Source organism: Diachasma alloeum, unplaced genomic scaffold, assembly GCF_001412515.2.
Source record: "Diachasma alloeum isolate Michigan unplaced genomic scaffold, Dall2.0 Dall_scaffold_00197, whole genome shotgun sequence".
Classification (NCBI taxonomy): Eukaryota; Metazoa; Arthropoda; class Insecta; order Hymenoptera; family Braconidae; genus Diachasma; species Diachasma alloeum.
The window spans coordinates 1,587,097-1,610,101 of NW_021680362.1; the positions used below are offsets into that span (position 1 = coordinate 1,587,097).

The 23,005-nt window shown below is 36.3% G+C and overlaps 2 protein-coding genes across 2 annotated transcripts; both read right to left on the bottom strand.

Annotated features, from left to right (window-relative positions):
- Positions 1 to 3,411: 3,411 nt before the first annotated feature.
- LOC107048818 (J domain-containing protein CG6693) lies at positions 3,412 to 19,897 on the bottom strand. Its single transcript, XM_015272240.1, has 4 exons — positions 19,691 to 19,897; positions 17,506 to 17,820; positions 14,578 to 14,744; positions 3,412 to 3,900 (listed from the first exon to the last, which is right to left on the bottom strand). Exons 1-4 carry the CDS (start codon positions 19,782 to 19,784, stop codon positions 3,667 to 3,669), a joined length of 810 nt encoding a protein of 269 aa, XP_015127726.1. The 5' UTR covers positions 19,785 to 19,897; the 3' UTR covers positions 3,412 to 3,666.
- Positions 12,687 to 14,291, bottom strand: LOC107048816 (leucine-rich repeat-containing protein 15-like). Its single transcript, XM_015272239.1, has one exon. The coding sequence runs from the start codon at positions 14,142 to 14,144 to the stop codon at positions 12,774 to 12,776; it is 1,371 nt and encodes a 456-aa protein (XP_015127725.1). The 5' UTR covers positions 14,145 to 14,291; the 3' UTR covers positions 12,687 to 12,773.
- Positions 19,898 to 23,005: the final 3,108 nt, after the last annotated feature.

Consider the following 23,005-nt stretch of genomic DNA (forward strand, 5'->3'; position numbering starts at 1 on the left):
CAGTCGGTTAAGTAGATGATATAAGAAACGGATTGTTCTCCGATAATGGCGAAAACTGTTATGTTTAGAGAGAATGTTAAGGGTTTTATGTAGAGAAATCTTTTTACGAAACCAGATTTTCGGACACTTCTTCGTAAAAAATTATTCACAATGAAAAATATTTGTTAAATAATATATTTTAGACTAGTCGAATGTCAGTCTAGTACATTTCCGTTATTGATAAATGTTTACAGAGATGATAAAGTGCAAAAGAAAAGGTAAAAAACTATGGATTGATCAAATTATTCATTCTTGTCTCTCCAAAGTGATGTCTGATTTTTGGAACGCTGTATTACAGTAGAGGCTTCGTATAAGATACCTAAGGGACAGTAGGAGAGGAGTTCTGGGAACCCCTATTCCCCACTACGCGCGCCCATAGAGAGGAGAAACATGGGGATTAGCGGGTTTCAAATAAGATACCTCGCTCGTTGCGCCCGAGTTCCATGATATTTTCATTTTTACCGAATGAATATCGATAATTAACCAATTTATATGCGTTTAATGTTTTCAATTTGTATCGCCCGCGTTCCTTTTTCTCTCTAAACATAACCCCGCGTGATTGAATGGCAGCTGATGTTGGGGGATTGTTGGTGCACTTGAGAATAATCACTGACGGACAGGGTTGGGCAAGTAAATTACCTTAGGTAAATTACATGGTTTTTGACCGGTCATAAAGTAGGTAAATTACCCGGGCGAGTTGTCGGTTTTTTGACCTGTCAAAAACCTATGTGGCGCCATCTATTAGCACCTTGGGGAACCGGGAGATTTTTACCGAGAATACCACCTGTCAGAGTTACAAGGGTCAAAATTCGAAAAAATCATACCCACTGAGGTTACGCCTCGCGAGGGTCAATCGTCGCAAAGGTCATACCTCGCAAGGGTCAAACGTGACAATCATAACTTGCGAGGGTCAAACGTCACAATCATAACTTGCGAGCGTCAAATGATCATAAGCTGTTGCAACAAAGACCAAACGGAATAGTTTCAGATTATTTTTTCTTAATTCATTCATCATTCCACCCTTGTCATTGTTCTGCCTACAGGAGAGATAAGTTGAAAAATCACAAGAGTTAAAATTAAGACGCAGGCAAGCAGGAAAATCACAAACGATCAAGAAACAATCACAAAGTAGGTAAATCATAAGGGTCAATCAGGATAACTAGGCCGTGACCTAGTGACCTGTTTGACCCTTGTGAACCTACTTGCTTTTTTGTTTAAACTTTATGACCGTTGGAACCTTGTAATTGTACCGCCTGGCGTCCCCCGTTGACCCTCTTATTAGTTTCACCCTCCAGATTAAAGGATTGCTTCCGTTGTTTGACCCTTGCGACGTTTGACCCTAAGAAGGCATAATCCTTGCGATGTTTAACCTTCCCGAGGATAACCCTCGTGATCGTTTGATCTTGACGATTTCCGGCCGATGTCCCTCTCACTTTTGACCCTTGTGACTTTTTAGCTTAGCTTCCTTGTAAAGAGCTTTCTGACACTTTTTGACATTTTTGACGCCCCAGAGGTAAATTACCGGTATTTGACAATGTCACGTCATAAACTTCCATCTGCGAGATATGCCCAACCCTGCTGACGGAAAATTCGTCAAAAATCGATGTATATTCCCATTACTTGAAAAAAGTGGTGTGACCCCCCTTTAAGGTCATTAGACCCTCATGATCACTTCGTTCGTCCCTCTCGTTTGAGCCTCAACACCGTTTGACCCTTATAAGTACTCTCTTCCCGTTGAAAAATGACCGGGGCCATAGGTATCTCATAAGAAGCTCACGGAACATAAACATTCGGGAGGCGATAAAAATGCCGAGAGTGGGGATAGGCCTCGAGCGCTCGGAGCGCGAGATATCTTATAGAGAGGTATAATGTTGAACATTCCATTTACAAACAGAAAAAAACTATGAAAATAACCAATATCGTTGAAATGTGGAATGTTAGGGGCATACTGTCAGAAATTTTTTTACAGAACCATTGTTTCAGGCACTTTTCTTTGAAAAAATGATTCACAGTGCGAAATATTTGTGAACTAATGTGTTTTAGACTCGTCGAATGCCATTATTCACTCTTCCATTATTAACAAATGTCTATAGAGATAGAGAAGTGAAAAAGGAAAGTCAAAAAACAATGAATGATTCAAATTACCCGTTCTTTTCTCGCCAAATTGATGTCAGATTCTTGAAATGCTGTACTATTAATGCAAAACTTTCCATTTAGAAACTGCAAAAAACGAAATATGATGAGTCCGTCAGAATACTGTAATGTATGCGTGTTCGGTTAGAAATCTTCTTACAAAAACAGCTTTTCGGGCATTCCCCTTGTAAAAAATAATCCACAATGCGAAATATTCGTGAAATAATGTTTTGGATGCATCGAATCATACACGAATCGTAAATACTAACGAACCGCATTAATACTTAAGAAGCCTCGTTAACAGCGACTAAATTCTTCTATCAGCACAGTATTCCACTCTTCCGTTATCGATAAACGTTCAGAGTGATGATAAAGTGAAACACAAGAGACAAAAAATGATGAATGAATCAATTGAGGTAAGTAGACCTGTAGATAGACACCGCTCAAAAGATAGGCAGTTTCAACTTTTTTTGAGAATTGTGTAAATAATATAGGAATGTTGCTGCCAATTTCAATTTTTAATAATAACACTAATGTATAATTCAGTAGCGAAGTGGTAAAACGGTTTAAGTCAACTTATCTCCCAATTTTTTTGAAAAATATTTCGGAACGTAAGGGAGACGGCGAAATTTTCGTAATTACATTTGTTGTCGCTCTGAATCGGCTCTACAAAAAAGGTTATAACAAAAATTCATTGAAAACGGGTCAATAGTCAAAATTGACTTGTACCGTTTTACCACTTCGCTAGTGAATTGAAAAATGAACTTTTCTTTACGAACATTTTGAATGTCTCTTCTGATACAGTTGTCCATCTGTTGTCATTTTATTATTTACTGCTTCATTGTTTCCTCTTCGAATCATTTTTCCCATAGTTTGTATATTTTATTAGGTATAGAACCCGTCGTTAGCTCCTTTAGGTGCTTTATCTATTTTGATCTCTCAACGAACCTCAAATTCCCTTGAACCGTCTATCTACTGGTCTGCTTACCCTATTCATTCCTCTCTCCAAATTGCTGTGAAATTCTCGAAATGCTGTATTAATAATGTTGAACATTCTACCTCCACACTGCAAACAAACTATGAAAAATGTCAAATCCCGTCAAAATACTGCTATGAACCACTTAATTGCTATAATTGTGGACCAACGTCCGTCCTTGACTCGCCAACACCAGTCGCATCCAAAAATAAATCTCCGCCAAATCGCGTCTACGCATTTGTAATAAATTCCCCCAGAATACATCGATTACAAAAGCTAACCGCAACAATTTATTCATAAATAGTACAATTATTCCAAAAAAACATGTTAGAAATGAAATTTACAAGACGAGAAGAGAGAAATAGAAACAAAATACTTTGAATTTCTATGGTAAATAAATCTGCGACAAAGAGACAAAAAAAATATCTGTCTATGATTTAGTGTTGTATTAAATAGTGGTACATGTTCCCAAGATGATTTAACGGTTGTCGCTCCCCCCCCAAGTCCAATCTCTCTTTTTATGCCTTCCTCTTCTTCTTGGCAGATGCACTCTTTTTTGTGGCTTTTTCCTTGCCGGCCTTATTCGCGTACTTGTCGATGAGTGAATCAAAGAAACTCTCAGCCTGATTTGCTCTTGCCTTATTACGATTTTGAATAGCCAGTGCTAAATCATCAGAACGGCTGTTATTCTCATCGTTGTCAAGTGATCGAGATCTCTCGAGTCTTTCAGCCTCAGCCGCTTCTTTGGCCCACTAAAAACAACCATAAACCATCAAAAAATTACTCCCTCCTATAAATTACGTGGAAGTTTATATTTAGAATGTGTTTAGATGAGTTTATATGAGTGGAATGATGGTTTAGGTTTAGATGTTTTGGGTCTCTGAAATTCTTTCGGAATGTAGTACTCGACTTGTTGTCAGACTCAGGTACTTGGGAATTATTTATAAAATGTTCGATCACATGTCCACTTCACTTACAGACACGGAAACTATCTCGTAATGGTTTCTCAAATAAAACAGAGACAGGATTATAGTGGTAAATAGAGCTACTATTTTTGTAGACGTACCCACAAGCTTTGGATTATCAAATCAAACATTTCACTGGGTGATACGTCATCGGTGGTGAAAAGACATTTTTAAAACTATTCGACACATGTTAGAAATGTGAATGGCAAACGACCGGATGCCACACGTGTGCACTGACTGAATGCAAATGATTACAAACAAAATGGTTGAGAAAAAAATGAGGGTTTACGGTTAGGATAGTTTTCAATGGAATTTTCGAGTGAAGTTGTTAAACAAATAAAAAAATTTGACGAGGTCATTTCACTCCCTCAGGACAAATTTAAACATTTGCCGTTGTATTTGCCTTTCGCCTCTCACGACTGGTGGATTTGATGATTTGAGGTATCGAAGGGCTCCCTTTTCGCACTTCTGGAAGTGTGTTGCCACTTTCGGATGAAATTACATTCACATTCCATTCAGTTGAATTGAATCGTCAAGTTAATGAGAAATACTGAAATCAAGTGATATCAACTCTCCGAAATCGCTACACTGTTAGAAATTTTTTGAAACTTCAGTCACAGATGCATTTGAATTTTCAATATTCTGAATTTGAATTCAATTTCAGACTCAATTGCTCGTGAAATTCCCGATTTATCTTGGAAATTCAATAAAATAAAGTTTTTCATTATGATCATTGAATTTTCAATGATAATTTGGATTTTCAAACCTATCGCGAAAATTAAGCAACCGATTGAAAATTCAGAAGAAAATTTGCCTAAATTTTCATGATTTTCAGGAATTTTCATTGTCGTAAGAACCTGAGAAATCAAATTTCATTGAATATTCAAAAATATTGACTGATTTATCAATAACGAGATCAATGGAAATTCCACGTAAATTATTCGTTGTTAAAAATTTCAACTTTCAATTTTTTACTTGAAGTTTCAAGAGTAATTTTCTAACAGCGTAATCGCAGGTAAATGAAGGTGAAAAGGTTTAAGGATATCCAAGTATCAGGATATTTAAGGATATCCAAAGTACTTTGGCGGCTTTTTCTAGAAACTCCAACTCCTCAGCCATTTGCGGTCATTCAAGCGAATTTAATATTAAGTCAAATCAATAAAAATTAGAAGATTCAAAAGAAAAACCTTCCATGCACATTGGCTGTTTTTTTTTTTGCCAGTGAAATGCTTTTCTACTTTTATAGTAGATAGTAGAACATCATTTGAGCCCCATTTGACCCCAAGATTCCGGCCATTTCACAAAGATTTTATTATTTAACATTCCGTTGGCTGCGCTATGCGTGCCGCGCGAGTTTTTTCAATTTTTTAAATTACACTGCAGCCTTAGAAAAGTTTGGAAAAATTTAACATCTTATTTGGAAGTTTGCCGCCAAAAATATCATAAGTAGTTAGAGTTTCAAATTTTTATTCCGAAACTCCGGGACGTGTACCAGATATAAGGCGAATATTCAGAAAAACATGGCAATTTTGAGCTTGACTATATAATTAAGTAACACTGAAGATAAAAAATCTCACGGGATTTCTTCAAGTATACAATCTAGATCACTCTTGATTTATTTCAAATTTATCATTATGTCAATTTACGCCGGTGCGGCGCGGCGCTTACGGCGCGACCAAGCGTGTTCGTAACTTTGCGAACCAACGGAGTGTTAAACTTTGCAGGTCTGACTTTGAATCTCGATATTGAAATGTTGAAAAACATTTTAAAAAGCGGAAAAAGAATTAGAAAGTTTACTTTTGGGGGAAGATTGATGAAATAATTAAAAAATGGCAATTTCTTAAAATTACGAAGCTTTTCTATAAATAATTTATAAACAATAAATCTTACCACCGTAAAAATCATTTATTCGGAATCTGATGCATCAATCATTTATTCGGAATCTGATTTGTTCGGAATCGTAACAAAGTCTGAATTTTGTCAGAAATCGAATTAATGCCTAAAAAATAGGATTTCCGAAAGATTGAACAATTTCAATTATTTAATTGCAAACAACGAATGTTTAAAAAAATACTTCTTTGCAAAACGTAATTTGAATGACGCTGAATATTCCCTGATTTTTTCAAATTTTTCTCACGCAATTTAGTTGACAAATTTGATGATTGAAAATGGTTGAATTTATAGTGTGGTCAGACCAAACGCTAAAAGACACTTGGATATTCTTAATTCAATTTTTTTTGGAAATGAGACTTTCATTTAAGTCGACTTCCAGGATGGATAAAATAATTCTCTCGGCTCTCCTAAAAAAGTTGCATTCTTCGACATTAACCGTTTTACCTCTTCGCTACTGAACTTCATTGCACAGTACGAATCGGAGGACAATTTCACCTCCTCTAATAACTGCAAGTGAATATTCAAGTGATCACTGTTAGAAGTTTTTTGAAATTTCACGGAAAATGTTGTAGTAAATCTCATGAGAGTAACATTGAATCGGATTGGCGGAAACAATGGTCATGAAATTTCAAGTTTTAAGTAGAATTCACGGAAATTGATGAATTTTCAGTGGAGCATGAATATTCAGAAACAAAATGACATGAATTTTCAAATTTTCCGTGAATTTCCCTAATTTTTCTCAATTTTTACGGAACAATTGAATTGAAAAAACAATTATTTTATTGATCCCCAGATCATTTGAACAGAAAATCAATGAAATATTTTATTTTTCAATGACAAGATTTCCTGGAATTTCAGTAGAACTGGAACACGATAAAAATTTCCGGAATTTGGTACGCAAAATTCAGACGAGAATTTTTAACAGTGATGTAATATATGGTGTAATGATCTATCTGCGGAATAACAGATATAAAACATTTTTGTAGTACAACATTCCGAAATTCATGACTTCGCGGTGATTTTTAATTAAAACAATTAAAAATCCCCCGTTTGCCCCATCTCATTTCGCACATCAAGCTCCATTCATCGTGATTTCAATGACTTCACTCCCTCCGAAATATGCGATTTGAAATTCATAAGACCATTCGAAATAGCAGTCACGAAATCATTCTGCAAGACCTTTAAAATTATTAAAACAAACTCTTCTCAAAATCATTGAAATAACCGCGGTGATCACCTGAAAATGACTTGAGTTACCATGGCTGTCCATAAAACTGTCAGAACATCATAAAAAATATGTTACCAGTCCCGATAAATCGCAGTTTTCGAGCCCGTAACATAAAATAGTTTACGTCACCCAGTCCTCGAAGTACTTCCTGACGAATGTGACCATAAAATACTTTGCAGACTCTCTGGACCTTATGATGAAATCTCCGATTCCCCCAAAATGCCCAAATAGAATAACAGAAAATTCGCCAGTGTCACGTTCCACTTCCCCGAATTTTACGAAAAGAATATTGAGCCACAAAACGCGTTCAGTGCCATGCGAAATTCCGGTATTTATAATTTCTGGCAACTTTCCTTGTGGCACCTACCTAATGTTAGGTTCGCTAACCATTGCATAACGAGGATTATTCCCCCCGAGTCCATTGCCCACTACCACATTGATCGAACGAACGTCATCTACCGCGAAAAATCTTTCACAACAAAGTGCAAATAAATGGTGCAACTTCCCTAAATTTGATGAGCCGTGACATGATACGTTTGATAAATCGTGATGCTCCTAAAATAATGATATTCTCATCGATGAGATCATTTCGATGGCTCCAATGAGATAAGAAAGGGTAGGGTTCACTGATGGCGATTAGCAAGATTATTGGCCAATTATAGTATGTTGCAAAATGTTGAAAAAAAATTATAGTCCAACAATTACAGGCTACCGACTTGAGTGCTAGCACCCCCCGATGGCATGAAAAATGTATCTTGGGAAATGGCAGTGCGAAAATGGGTGTAATCTAACCGACACCGCTAAAGAAGCTAAATTATTCACGGACAGCCTTGTGTTGCATTGATTTTACACAACAAGCTTGAAGCATTGATTGTAATTGTCACCTCTGAATGTCACTGTTACAGCCACGGACACCTGCAATGCTCAGCTAACACGATCTCAATGAAAGAATTTGCCCTGCATTTCTAGGAAAATAACACTGAGGCGTTAATAAGCACATTCTGGCGCAGATGATTAGTGACGCGTAGGGATCTTAGTCATCTCAACTGCACGTGACCCTTTGAGAAAACCAGCAAATGAGTAACGGAGCTCTTCTGAAGGAAGTTAATCCAGATACACTAATCAGTGTTGTAATGCTCAACACCCTCTGATTGATTTTAATTGATACCGCTGAGACCATGTGGCGGGGAGTTCTCATGATTATTGAATCCATTAGTTCCTATTTGTTTCAATTTAATCCTGGGGAGAAATGCCGCCGTTACATTGAAATGAAGTAACTTCTTTGAAAAGGTTTAGAGGAAAATTGGGGAGCTGTTTTCTAGCTTGTTAAAATTTACCGCAATTGTTCTCTGAATCTATTTATCCGAGAAATATTTCCGAAATGGACAATCTACAGTTGCTTTTTGTGGCCGAATGAAACCTTTGTAAGCATGATTTTTTCGATATCCTAATTTTGGGTGTAAATGTCTAAAAATGTCATCAAACATGAAAAAATGATATTTTTAAGAGATGTCTGTATGTATCTGTGGCTACCCTTACACTGAGAGAATAATATGGCCCTTCCGAAAAACGATATGTTCCACGTGAGAATATTTGATGTAGTGGAACAGATTTACTTGAGGGAAATTAACCAGCCTGATAGAAGGAAATTTAATACCTTTCACAAAAATTGAATTTTTGTCGGGATCATCAAACATCCCTGGAAGAATTAGAACTGTTGGCAGGAAAAATATAATCTTATTGTACGGCAATCATTTGATCTGAGAGAACTCCATAGGTTTATACCACAGAAAGTATACATTGGCGAAAAAAAAGTATTTCTCCCCCAAAAAAAAATTGTCCCTTCGAAATTATTTAGTTTTATTAATATGACAGTTTTCGGCAAGAAAATTGTTTCATATAGTTCTTTGTGGAACGAATGTATTTACCCGAAAGACAGAAATGTCTCACGAGAACAATTACTACTACGAAAATGATCATGTTTTGGTGGAAACTTTCTTTTTTGTCCACAAGTAAACTGATTCCCCACGACAAAAAATCATTTCAGAGGAACATATAATTTTTCAGCAGAACTATATTTTTCTCTCAGTAATATTTTCCGGTAGTTAAAAATTAACATAACTTGATAGAAAAGTACACAAAATAATCAATCGTTGAGTTTTAGATAAATGAAAAACTCTCGGGAAGGTTATAACGCAGCAATTAATTCCCAATTAATTATCAGAATTATCTTAAAATTGCTTAATAAATCTGATTTCCGCGAGATTTCTAGCTGACATAAAATACAAGTGCATAGCTCAATTAATTTTCTTGACATCTTTCTCCGAATCTCAAAAATATTTGCGAAGCAAGCAATACGGAGTTCCCCTTCGTCAACAGATTCACTTGTAAATATTTTCGAAAGGGATAGGTTCAGAAAATTCATCAAGAGATATTTTTAACCCCCGGCGACAACCCAGAAGGGGATAAGAGTATAGACTTTTCACAAAAGCAAACATCGTTCCCCGTTCGTTAAACGCTGACGTAATTCGTAGAAAAGTACACAAAACAATCAGTTGTTGAGTTGCACATAAATTAAAAACTCTGGGAAAGGTTATAACGGAGCACCTACCAACTAGTCATCTTAGTTCCCTTAAAATTTCAAGATAAAGAAACATTTCTAAAAAATTTCTAGACGATACGAACTAAAAGAATAAGACGATATCAACTGGTTTGACTGGCAAAAAATGAAGATAAAACTCCCGACGAAAAGGTTGTGAAATCCACTGATTTGAAGCAAAATAAGAACTGTGAATTGAAGTCTCTCTCATTCCTCCAGCTAAGCACTTAACTTGGAACTGTCAAGATATGATCTATGTTCCCTTGACCTCGTCATCTTCCGTGTACTTCCTCAAATTTAAGCTCTCATTTTATTTTTAATTCATTTTTTATTTCCCCTAAACCGCGAGTTTCGAAGATACCCGCAACGTGATATGCATGAAATAATATCTATCCTCCTCTGCAATCAGATCGAACAATAACTCACAAAGGATAGTCCGTGACAGCTCATAAATGTCGAGACACGCAGTCTAGCTGTATCCGACATTTACGCAAAATTCAGCACGACTGCAGTATGAGTTAAGGATATCCAAGTACTTTGGCTATTTTTTCTCCAGTGAAATGTTTTTCTACTTTTGCAGTCGCTCATTAGAGCTTTCATTTGAGCCCGATTTGATCCTAAGCAGGGATGGCCATAAATATTAAATTCCAACAATATTAAAGGAATTTGCGACTTGCATTGATAAAGGTTTAAATATGTATGATATTAATTATCTATTAATAATTTAAATTTGCGATTGATGACAAATTAAAAATCTGATAACATGGAACTGCGAATTTTCCATTGAGTAAGTAATTCTAATTTCTTAAAAGGGATTACCAATTGACCAAATAATCGGCAATCTTCCTACCTAAATTATTGATTAATAAAATAGTTCAGAATTTGAATATTTAAATTGATGATTACTAAAATAATTAACAATTTAAGAGTGATGTTAACTAAATGACAGCTTGAAAATTTAACGGCAACTATGATTTATGAATATGACTATCCCTGATCCTAAGTATCCGGACATTTTACAATGATTCTATTATTTAAACTTTATAGATCTGAATTTGAATTCCGATATTGAATCGTTAGAAAACACTTAAAAAATCTGGAAACATTGGAAAGTTTACTTTGGGAGGAAGATTGATGCAATAATTTAAAAATTGCAATTTTTTAAAAGTACGAGCACTTTCTATAAATAATTTATAAAAAAAATCAATGTTCCTCAATAAAAATCGTTTATTCGGAATCGTAACAAATTCATTGATATTCAGAATTTTATCAGAAATCGTTTTCAGTCTAAAAAAATAAGGTTTCCGAAAATTTAAACAATTTCAATTATTTATTTATAAATAACGAATGTTCTGTGTAAAATGTAATTTGAATGATATTGAATATTCGTGATTTTTATCAAATTTTTCTCGCGCAATTTTATTCCCAAATTTGATCACTGAAAATGATTAAATCTCTAGTGTCTGCACCAAATCATAAAAGATACTTGGACATCCTCAAAGAGCCGTAAAAAAAATAGTTGAAAAAAATCAACCAAAATGAGAGCATTCGTGACATTATTATGGGGAATGACAGACGATCCCGTGTGTAGACGACCTTGGGCCCCTTTAGACATCTGGCGCATCGCCCTGATGCCCGGAAACTGAAAAGCTGCCCCAGCCAGCGCCCAAGAAATCCAACAAATCTCAAGTGTAGGTAAGCATCAACCATCTGACATTACACAATCACCTTCACTCATCATCTTGGAATTCAGATCAAAGTAGATTCAACCAATGGCTGTGACTGTTTGAATTCCAGGAAAATAACTTGAAATCCAACGGTTACACAGACTGGGTATTAACAAGTATAAATTTGTTCCTGATACTAAAGGATACAACAGTGTTCTGTTCTGCCAAGTTTAAAATTTCAAATGTTTAGGAAGTAAAGCTGAAAGACGAATTGGTAGAAAACAGTTATAACAAGGAGCTCGTTGTGATTTATATAAAACGATGGCGTTTAGAAGTGCGGTAGTAGCGAAATGGATGAATGACTCCGATTCGTTATTACATCTAATGGCCAATTGTGTTGAAATCCACGAGTCATTGAAGGTCGAGTGGTTGGTGGTAGGAAACAAGAATGACGATTGGTGTGAATTATCAATGTGTATGTTTCAAATCTTCCTCCCATCACTCCCTTTGAAACATCTCGCGTGCTATAGAAATATCACATGACTCAATTCATTCCTTCATTTATACTGATTGAGGATGACTATTCCCAAGATCTCAAGGAATTCAAGGACACAATACTGTTCTGATATACTTCTGTACGATACTACGAGTGATTAATTCAACTACCAATTGACATATTAAGACATGATTCGGAGATTGCATAATTTTTAACATACTATTATGCATATTGACATGGAGCATGGGCATTGGTAATTATTCCATTAGCACTGCGGATGTAATGCGACCCTCGTACCTCGTTAATTCCAATTATTATTGTTATCACGATGTATCACATTCGAGTGTGTCAACGTTATTCATGCGGTGAAAAAAAAGGTCATTCAATGTACTTAAGCAAGGATCACGATGCATCGAGATATAACGTAATGAAAACCATTATGTTACGTACGCAATTTCCAACGAGCCATGGACATCTCTCATCTCACGACCCCTTCCAATCGAGCCAAATTCCATTGTCTCATTCCCAATTGTCCTGATAATGTTTTTCATCCACCGAGCGAGCTTCAAATTCGTTGGTCAAGTCTTGTTAATAAATAACTTAATCTGTATATCATCGTTATTCCTTAGTTATTTGTCTTCTCTGTTTATGTTTATCTGATGAATTAAAGTAGGTACACGAGTTTCGGGCTTATTTTTTTTTTGCGTGAAGCTATGATTAATCGAATGAAGTCTTGCATCCTCCCCTTCCACACACACACGCACACCCCCTCTCCAACTAGAACGTTCTGATGAGTGAGTAGAAAATAGTTAATAGGACTAGTCCAGCGGAGGCAGCAGAGTGCGATGACGAGCTCTTTGGCTTAGCTGTCGTTGGAGATGATGGATTTGGTAGATTCATGGCAACTGGTGCTTTCTCCTCCACCTGTTGGTAATTCTCAAGGGGGCGAGGGGGTCGCTGTGCTTCACTGGTCTGTTTGGGCTCAGATGGCACTGGCTTTGATGTCTGGAAATCCGGCTCTTCTCTCAGAGGTGGCTGAGATGTTTCTAGGGATGGTGGCATTGGCTGAATCGGGGGGTAGTCAGTCTCGCTGAAGGTGTCGTCAGAACCACCGGTCCACGTAACGTCAGATGATGAGCCAGTTGGGTACCTAGTATCGTCTGTGTAGGGGTAGGGATCTTGGGTCGAAGACCTCGGTGCTTGCGGTGGATAATAAGGCTCATTGTATGGCGCACGTGTTTGTGATACTTCGGGTTTTGCTTCTGTCGGCGATGGCCAATTGCGAGTTGGATAAGACGGCTCTGATGTATAACTCGGTGTTGTGTACCAGGGTACTGAGGTCCGGTGTGACGCCTCACTGGTTGTTTCGTAGTTTGGATATGAAGCAGATGGTGGGTAATTGGGTGCGGTGGTTTGATAATAATTGACGGTTGGATCTGGTGGCCGAGTTGAGATTAGGCGCTCTCGGTAGCCGGGGGTTGTTGGGCGCATGGGACTCACTGGGGGGGATATGGGATCCTCGGAGAGTTGACTCCATTCGGGGTCCTTATCGAATGTCAATTGCTTCTGCTCAAGGACCTTTGTTAAGGCGTTTGGACACTTGAATTCGGGATTTTTCGCTATGAAAATTCGGCTCAGAGCGCCGAGACGCGACAGCTCGTCCACATTGAGGCATTGCAATTTGTTTCCCGATATTCTGAGATCAACTAGCTCAGGTGTATTATCGAAAACACCATCCTCTATGCTCTCGATTTCATTGTAATTTAGATCGAGATACGTCAACTGTTTGAGACCCTCGAACCATGACGCTCTGACAGTCCTCAAGTGATTGTTATCGAGACGCAATTGCTGCAGGTTTGTCAGAGCTTTGAAGGAATCCGGCTCTATGTCCTCTATCCCACAGTGAGTGCACATCAATATCAATACATTGTCACCAAATCGAGAGAACGTATCGCGTGTTATTCGCGGTATTTTCATATTTGAAATTCTAATTTTCTCGGTGCTCTCCGGAATTGTGTATAGATCATTAATGTAGCCATTTTCACAGGCATACTCCATCATGTCCTGATTTGGAACATTGACGCAGGCTCCTGATACGTATGTCGCGATCAGGAGCAGGGGGAGGATATCGCGGATTATGTTGAACATTTTTTGCAATTCAATATTCACTTTTTGTCACTTAAATCGGTACTGGGGTTATCAGAATTAACTCTCGCACATCTTTCAGGTGATTTCAGACTCAATTGTTTGGAGGGATGAAATGGGGTGAATTGTACGAACAATACTGGTACGTGAACTTGGTAGAACTGGAGTGATCTTGAGCGCGCAACGGTTATTTATTTACCCGGTATACCCCTTCTATTTCATTTTCGACCTCCCTCTACTCCCACATGTGTTACGATCGAGCTAATGGGCTGACCGCCTATCGGTATTAAAATAGTCGCCTTCGATGTCTGTAAACGACACACCAGGGGCATCTTGTGGTATCTTTGACAACAATTATCTCAAATGCTGAGGTTTAGTGGAAATTGACGAATGAATTGAAGGATTTTTGGGACAATTAGTGGAGGTAGTTACTCACTTTGCGCTTTCGACGCTCGCTCTTCTTCTTGGGCTCATTTGTGAAGGACTCGTACTCAGGCACTTCTTCTGCTGCGATCAGTTTGAATATTATCTCACGGAGGCGGGGCTCTTCCTCACAATTTGTGAAGGGCACAGCTTCCAGGATGTAGTCCATATCTCCTTTACCTTAATTGGGAGAATTGATGGTGTTTAAGTTATTTGGAATCATTGACAAGGTGTATATTATATGTGAGTCATGTAGGGATATTAAGTAGTTGGGAAAATTCTGAATGCTAATGGGGCATGAATATTTCATAATGTATTCCGGAGAATAACAGGAGGAAAATCCTTAGCAGCATTCTTGACTATGTAAATACTATCATTAGCCCTTCTAATTACTGGATACATTTGAATAACGTTGAATGGGTGCATTCTGCATTCAACTGTAGATTTTTACGGACACACACTGTTAAAAAATTTTGGCTGAAATTTTTCGGTACACTTTCTGGAAATTTTCATCGCATTACAGCTCCGCTGAAATTCCGAGGGATTTCTTCATTTAAAATTCAAAATTTTATGGATAAATCCGTGGAATTGTATATGTTCAATTATTCCATGAAAATCAATAAAAATGAGAAAATCAGCGATAAATACATTTTTGAGGTGTTAATAAATTGAGAATTAGCTTGATTTGGTACTGAATTTTCACTTTTGCTTCCGAAGTAAAACATTGTAATCGTCCAATTTTCAAATTCTCTAATTTTGATTGGAAATTTTTCAATTCAATTCAATTCGATTTATTAATGCTTTTGACATCGTCCCATCGCATGAGGGGAAGGGAATACCTTTAAGGCAATAGAAAAAGATTGGAAGTAAAATTTAAGTGCAAAAGTGGTTTGAAACGCGAAAATACGAAGTTTGGCGGCCATGTCTGTATGTGAACATGTTCACCGTCACCTTCCCGGTGGTCAATTTTCAGAAAATTGAGTAATTAAGCGGCTAAAGTAATTCCAAAAAATCTGAAATTTTGTCATATTTTAGATTTTAATGAGGACTTTGTGCCAAATTTCAGTCCGATCGATATGATAGTTTTTGAGAAAAAGCAATCATTTTTTAAATCGTTTTCCGCAAATATCTTCAAAAGTAGTAGACCGGTTAAGATATTTTTTTTTTCAAAATATTCGTTTCCATGCGTATTATGTAAATCAATCAAAACATATACATCCGTTCATGCAAAGTTTTCGAGATATTTCCGATTTCCGTTTTTTTTTTTCATAAAAAACTTTGTAATCCCTCTAGCTTGTAGAAAAATTGAGATATCCACTTGTTTTAATTGAAAGTTCAAGTAATTTCAGGAATTTGCGTCTTCCTGCTGCTCAAAATTTGGAATTTTATTGAAGTTTCAGTGAAATCTGAGATTTCATGGTAAATCAAATTCAATGTCACTCTCCTGAAAATTACTAGGCAACTATCCATAAAATTTCTATTTTTTTTAACAGTGGAATGCGATTTCTCGACTGCAGGCCCTCGGGCGATAGTCAGCTACAAGGTTACTTACGACGAATGACGTTAAACAATCAATAAAAGGGAAATCGTGAATGAAGTTATCACTGTTGAGGAAGTTTTGTTTTAATGCTTACAAATTATGGAGTTTCTTGTTGCGTTTCAAATGAAATTGGCAGTTATGGAAAGGCGTTATGAATACGCAGATTATTGCAAAGTTGAGGTATTTATAGCACTTCCATTCTAATGATCGATCTTGGAAGTTTTTTTCGTTGTTTTTTTATTGTAGAGTAGAAATAATGTGTATCCGTTTCTGCAAAATGCCAGAGGAATTTCGAGAGTGTTCGATGGCGGGCGAACAGAGAATGGATGATGAATGTAAAATGATTATTTCACAGAAAAGAGGAATTTTGTAATGAGACAATTTTTACTGTTGAATAAATTGTCTACATCAGAGAGTTGCCAATTTCGCCTAAAATAATTCATCAATGAAATGATTCTGTCAATCAATTCGTATTGTTTACTAGTTCAGAACTACAGAGTAGACTATTTTACAAATAACTTCCGAAAATATGTCTTGAGAAATGTATCGAGAGAGCTCCTTTCAAGGATTTTATTTATGAACTACAAAAGAGTTTTCTTGATATGTTTTTTCATTGTCAAAATAGTTGAAATTATTCTGTGTTGCTTTTTTTATTACAAAGTATTCGACATTATATTATATGTGTGGAGCGTTCTGTAAGACGCTAGTGTAATTAGGAGAGCGTTCGATTGTGGGGGGCTAGAGAATAAATTATGAATCTAAAACGATTATTTCATAGATATTTTCAAAAAATTAAATTTGCAAAATTTTTTCGTGCGACATCTTCGCAACTGACTAAAATGTCTACAAGAAAGACCTTTTGCTAACTCCTAACACAATTTATTAACGAGATGATTCTGTGTATTGATTCCTATTATTTCCTAGTCCGCAACTACAGCGTAGACTATTTTGCAAATATCTTTCGAAAATAGGTGTCTTGAGAGATAAATTGAAAGAGCTTTTTGCAAGTATTTTTATTTATGAACTATAAAGGAGTTTTCGTGACATGTTTTTTATTCGGAAAATATTTGCAAAATAGTCTGAATAAATGAATAGCGCAGTTACTGGAAATGTTTTGTGTTGCTCTTGTACTGTGGAGTAAAAATAATGTGTATTCGTTTCTGTAGAACGCTAATGCAATTGCGAAAGCCTTCGACTGTGAGAGGATAGAGAGTAGATTATGAATCTGAAACAATTATTTCACAAACATTTTTCAACAAAAAAAGTTTGCAAAACTTTGTTGAGACACTTTTTGCAGCTGAACAAATTTGTTCGACTGATCGACTTTTACCATTTGATTACCGAGGTTGATTTCTTTGAATTGTTGAGTTTCAAGGTTTAAGGCAATGAATTAGAACTTACTGTCCACGTAGGCTCGTTTCAAGTCTTTGATCTCAGTCTCAGACCCTTTGTACTCCTTCTCATATTTATTTATATCCTGGACAGTGATTGGTTTGAATAAAGTCTTCCAGTAGTCAGCCCAGTTCTTCATGACGACCTCCTCGCTATCCTCATCATACTGTCCAGTCTCATCGTAGATTTTCCGTTTGTCATTGTCACTAAGGATAGAGTGAATGAATCCCAGGACTTTGAACTTCTCTGTGGCTTCATCCTTCGTGGCCTCATCCACGCGATCAGGGTGGACAAGGAGGGATAGTTTGTGATAAGCTTTCTTGACTGAAAAAACCAAATGTAAAAAATGCAGAATAAATTAATCCTCAGATTATTCTCAATCGTTCGTGGAATTTTCCGTGAGAAAAAATTGAATTGGGACAATGGTATTTAGTATTTCTTTCAAAATATGTTGGAATGCAAGACATTGAAATTTTCATGAGGGGCTTAGCCGGTGGACAAAATTAAACTTCTAAAAATGCTCCCCTGAAAACTTGTAGATCTCTCATAGATTTATTGATGTTTCGAAAAAACTGATCTAATCTGAAGTCGGAATAATTAGTCTCATTTCATTATTCAACCTTTGCTAGTAAATAATTGTCAATTGATAACAAATCATTACTGATAATGATGGTCTTGGAAGAAACGAAGAATGAGTTCTGGCATTGAAGAATTAATTTATTATTAACGTTCAACAACTCCATTGTCCCAATAAAAATTAAAGTTTCAATAAAACTGGAATATCCATTAAAAAATATCTGAATAATCCCTTTTTCGTTGATTGTCAGTCGTCAATGAAATTTCAAATGAGTAAAAAATCGAAGTAGAAAAATTGAATCTAGCAGTTCTTTGAAAATATGTAGCTTGACATAGAGAGCTTATCGATAACTCGATATCGAACTTCGACGAGAAACTTTTCAGTACAGGATATTAAATACTGGTACAAAAGTTCTAACAAACATTTTTGTATCCTCTAGAGACTCATAGTTTTCTAAGAAATGTACAGTCAGACTGACTAATTCGATTTCACCATTTAACTCCATGACTGTCAGAAATTAGGAAGAATGTATTTTTGTACGACTATAATAATTTTGTTATCAATATCTCAATTACTCAGTTACATCGAAGCGGAATTTCATTATTAACGCTCATCGCTTTCATTTTCCCAATGACCACTGAATTTTCAATAAAATTGACGTATCCATAGAGAACACTGAAAATTACAAAAAGAAGTGCATACACAAATTTTTCTACCCACTAGAGATTCATAGTTTTATACGAAATGTAAAATCAGATTGACTAATTCAGTAGTGAAGTGGTAAAAGGAGATAAGTCCACTTTGACTATTGACCAGTTTCAATCAATATCTCGGAATCTAAGGGAGATGACGAAATTTTTGTGATAACCTATTTTGTGGAGCCGATTGAGTGCTACAATAAATATCATTACGAAAATTTCGATACCTCCTTTAGATTCCTAGATATTGATTGAAAACTGGTCAATAGTCAAAATTGACTTATCTCCTTTTACCACTTCGCTATCGAATTCCATTTTACCATGTAACTCTATGACTGACAAAAATTAAAAAGAATGTATTTTTGTATTACAATAGCAATATTGTTATTAATATCTCAATTTTCGTTGATAAGAATGATTTTCAACGAAACGAAGTATGTTCCATTGAAGAGGCATTTCATTATTAACGTTCATCACCTTGATTTTCCCTATTAATATTGAATATTCAATAAAACATTAAAATATTCATGACCTCGACAGTTACATGATGTAAGCGATCAATCCTTTAACATTAACGCGATAAAGAGCCCTCGTCATGTCACCTAGCGATGTGTCATAACAAGCACGTTCCCATGAACCTCGAAACACCCTACAAGTTCTCATTACAGTATCAATAATAGATACCCATTCCTCCATGAACTTGAGAGCCTTCGGAAGTCGTGAATAATGACCGAAGGCTTCATGCTTCCATTCCGCAAATTCAATGGAAGAAAGGAAGTAGGCATAACTCGGAAATCAATTTTTACGGAGCTTCCAAGTCATGAGAAGTGCAGAGACTCATCAAAATGAGAATAGCCAATTTTGTTTACATGCGATCAAGTGCGGGAGAGGTTAAGGAAGGCCCACCGGTTGAACTCACCTTCTTTATCAGTGGCAGTCTGCTGAATCTTGAGAACTTCGTAGAAATTACGACTGCCAAAGTACTTCTCACACAGATCCACGAGTTTTGCCATTTTTTTGTGTTTTTATTTGTTAATACGTACTAATTTGTGGAAGAATATTGGAAATCGACAGAGGAAAATCAAGAACAGTGACAATCTCACGCCGCCATTTTTTACCGCGAAAATAAAAAAGAAGAGGTGGCGCCATCGTGGCATTTTTATGAGATTTTTCTTCGTTTCTCTTCCGGTAAAACAGTTTTGCTGGAGAAATCGAATGAGTTGACAACAGATTTACGAATTTATTTTGCAAATACGTGTTGAAGGAAGAGGATTGATTAAAATCATAAAATCACCTTTTTTGCAGAAAATATTACAAACTGTAAAGGATATTATTCAATGTTTTTATCTAAATTAAAGATGCGAGCAAATTTCATGACATGTCAGATGACGGTCATGTGACATTACCGATCAACGAATGACCAATTACTGTCGCATGACAAAAATGTGACCGACTTACCCTATGACGGTCATATCGCATTTAAGTCCAAATTTTCTTTTCTGATTTTATCTGAAAGTTAAGGACAATAACACGGTCAGGGCGCATCACAGCGTGATGCGTGATGGAGGATCCTCTATCATACCTTACATTCAGAAAAGACATCGGGGGAGCGATTTTGCTCGTTTTATGTCGACATAAAATCATAAATTTCAACCAATCCTAGTTGAGTATTTCAAATCCAGGACTGTCATTAATTGAAATTTACGATTTTATGTCGACATAAAACGAGCAAAATCGCTCCCCAGCACTTGCCTTCTACTTTATAGCGCTTTTCTTGGCGCGATTTTTTTCCAACTTGTCTGGGTGTATTTCTTCGAAATAGTATATTTCGTTACGAGTGCGGAAATAGTATTTTTCCGGCCTGTTGCGATGGGGTTTTTTACTCGTGTGGCGTTGGCCTCCGAGCCATAGGCGAGGAGTGGCCAACCACAAGTAAAAAAACCCCATCGCAACAGCCCAGGAACAATATTTTTCTGTAGTGATTTTCAAGTTTTCGAGTTTGGGAAGTATGTAATACCAATTCCCAGACGAGAAATCGTGAGAAGCAGTACAGAAAAGAGTTTTTTGACTCGTGGGAGGTTTATAGTACGAGCCGAAGGCGAGTGATATAATCCCACGAGCCAAAAAACACTTTTCTCACGAGTATCGAACGATATTTTTCATCACAATGTGTGGAAAGGGGATCTTTTAGGCACGCCAAGCGTGATGAAAAAAATTTTTTTGTTTCGGATTTTTGTTTCGGTTCAATTGTTTTATCGAAGTTTAAATTCCCAAGAAACACGTCGAAATTGAAAATAAAAAAAGTCGTTTCAAAGAAACACACCCGGATAAGTTGGAAAAAAAACATGTCAAGAACATCGCTATTAAATAAGAGGGAGATATAGCCAATAAAAGAATTATCTGAAAGTTGGCGAAACTGTAACCCCATGTAACCCCGAAGTAGTTAATTAACTATTGGAGGCTTCGTATAAGATACCTTAGGGACAGTAGGAAAGTGGAATTCCAGGAACCCGTATGCTCCCACTACGGACGCCCATAGAGAGAAGAAAAATAGGGATCAGCGGGTTTCAAATAAGATACCTCGCTCGTAGCGCCCGAATTCAATGAAATTTTCATTTTTACTGATTGAATATCGATAACTAATCAGTTTGTATGTGTTTAATGTTTTGAATTTGTATCCTACACTTTAACACGCATTGACAAGTGTTTATTGTTCGATTTCGCATGCCATAATCTCCCACCAATCACAACGTAGCCCATCAGGAACGCTTCAGTGGCGCCCCCAGGAAGAACAAATAATGTAAAATATTTTTAGAAAAAATTGCAATTTTTGTTTTTAATCGATGAATAATTGAGAAAGCATTGAATTTTAATAGTTGTTGGAAATAATTTTATTGAATTGAAAAGCACCTAAACCTAATTAATAAACTTCCTTCTTATACAATAATTATCAAACATTAACCCCAAATATTAGAACTGCGATAATTTCCATCTTAAGAAATAAGAACTTCTTGCAATTAATCACTTCATTCAAGCCTTTTTCACATCCAGAGAGACCATCAATAATACTTAATCAAAGTGGTTATTGTTCTATTTCCCATATCATATCTCCAACCAATCACAACAGCCCCCCAGGAACGCCTCAGTAGCGCCCCCAAAAAACAAATGACGATAGATATTTATTAAAAAATTGCAATTTTGCTCTTAACCGATAAATAATTCACAAAGCATTGAATTTCAATAGTCGTTGAAAATAATTTTATTGAATTGGAAAGTATAAACCTAATTCTTACAATAATTATCATAGGTTTACCACAAGTCTTAGGATTACTGACATTGTATTTATCATTTTCATCTAGAGACGGTACAAAATGTTTTGGGATTCCTCGATTTCGTTAATCGTGCACATGAACCCTAAACTACATTTAGCACTATTCGATTGTTTGAATAAAGACAATTCGAGCGAAATAAAGGGACGACAAGGAAATGCATACGCTCATACAAGGATCAAACCAATAGCCATCTCATAGTTGCTCAGCCTTACACATAAGTATATATCCATATATACCAATTTCATCAGATTTTTATTTATTACTTTTATTATCCCATAAAGTCTGGATTATCTCAATTGTGTATGAATGGATTTGCACAATACAATGGGAATAAATTATAATACTTTGGCTACGCTTTGCGGGGTATCGAAACCGTGTCTTTAATGCTTAATTCTGTCTCACATATTTTTATTATGTATTCGAAAAACAAAAATAATAATGTAATAATGGTTTGAGCGAGTAATTTACGTAGACTTCCCTCGGACATTCCTCACACATTTTCCATTAAATTTATCAAATGACTCTCGTGTCGTCTCCCCATAACGTGAAAATTTTTCATGTTTATAATTGATAATACTAATGTATATTTAATAGTATGAAAAGTACTGAGGAGACTAAAAAATTATGGTAATAAGACATTTGGAAAAAATATAAGTCATGAGGCCCTGTCGCTCGATAATTCCCTCGAACGCGAGGAACACGTGTCTCTCTTAAATGATTAGATATCCTTGAATGATTACGGAATGCAATTGTTTACACGATTACCACGGAACGATGATGATCATCCATAAACCAGTGCAACAATTGATAAATTAAAATAGAATCAATGATCGCACTGGTTTATCATTCCGTGACTTCATGGAACGTATCCGAAGGTTTAAATTGTTGGGGGTTGAGGGGGG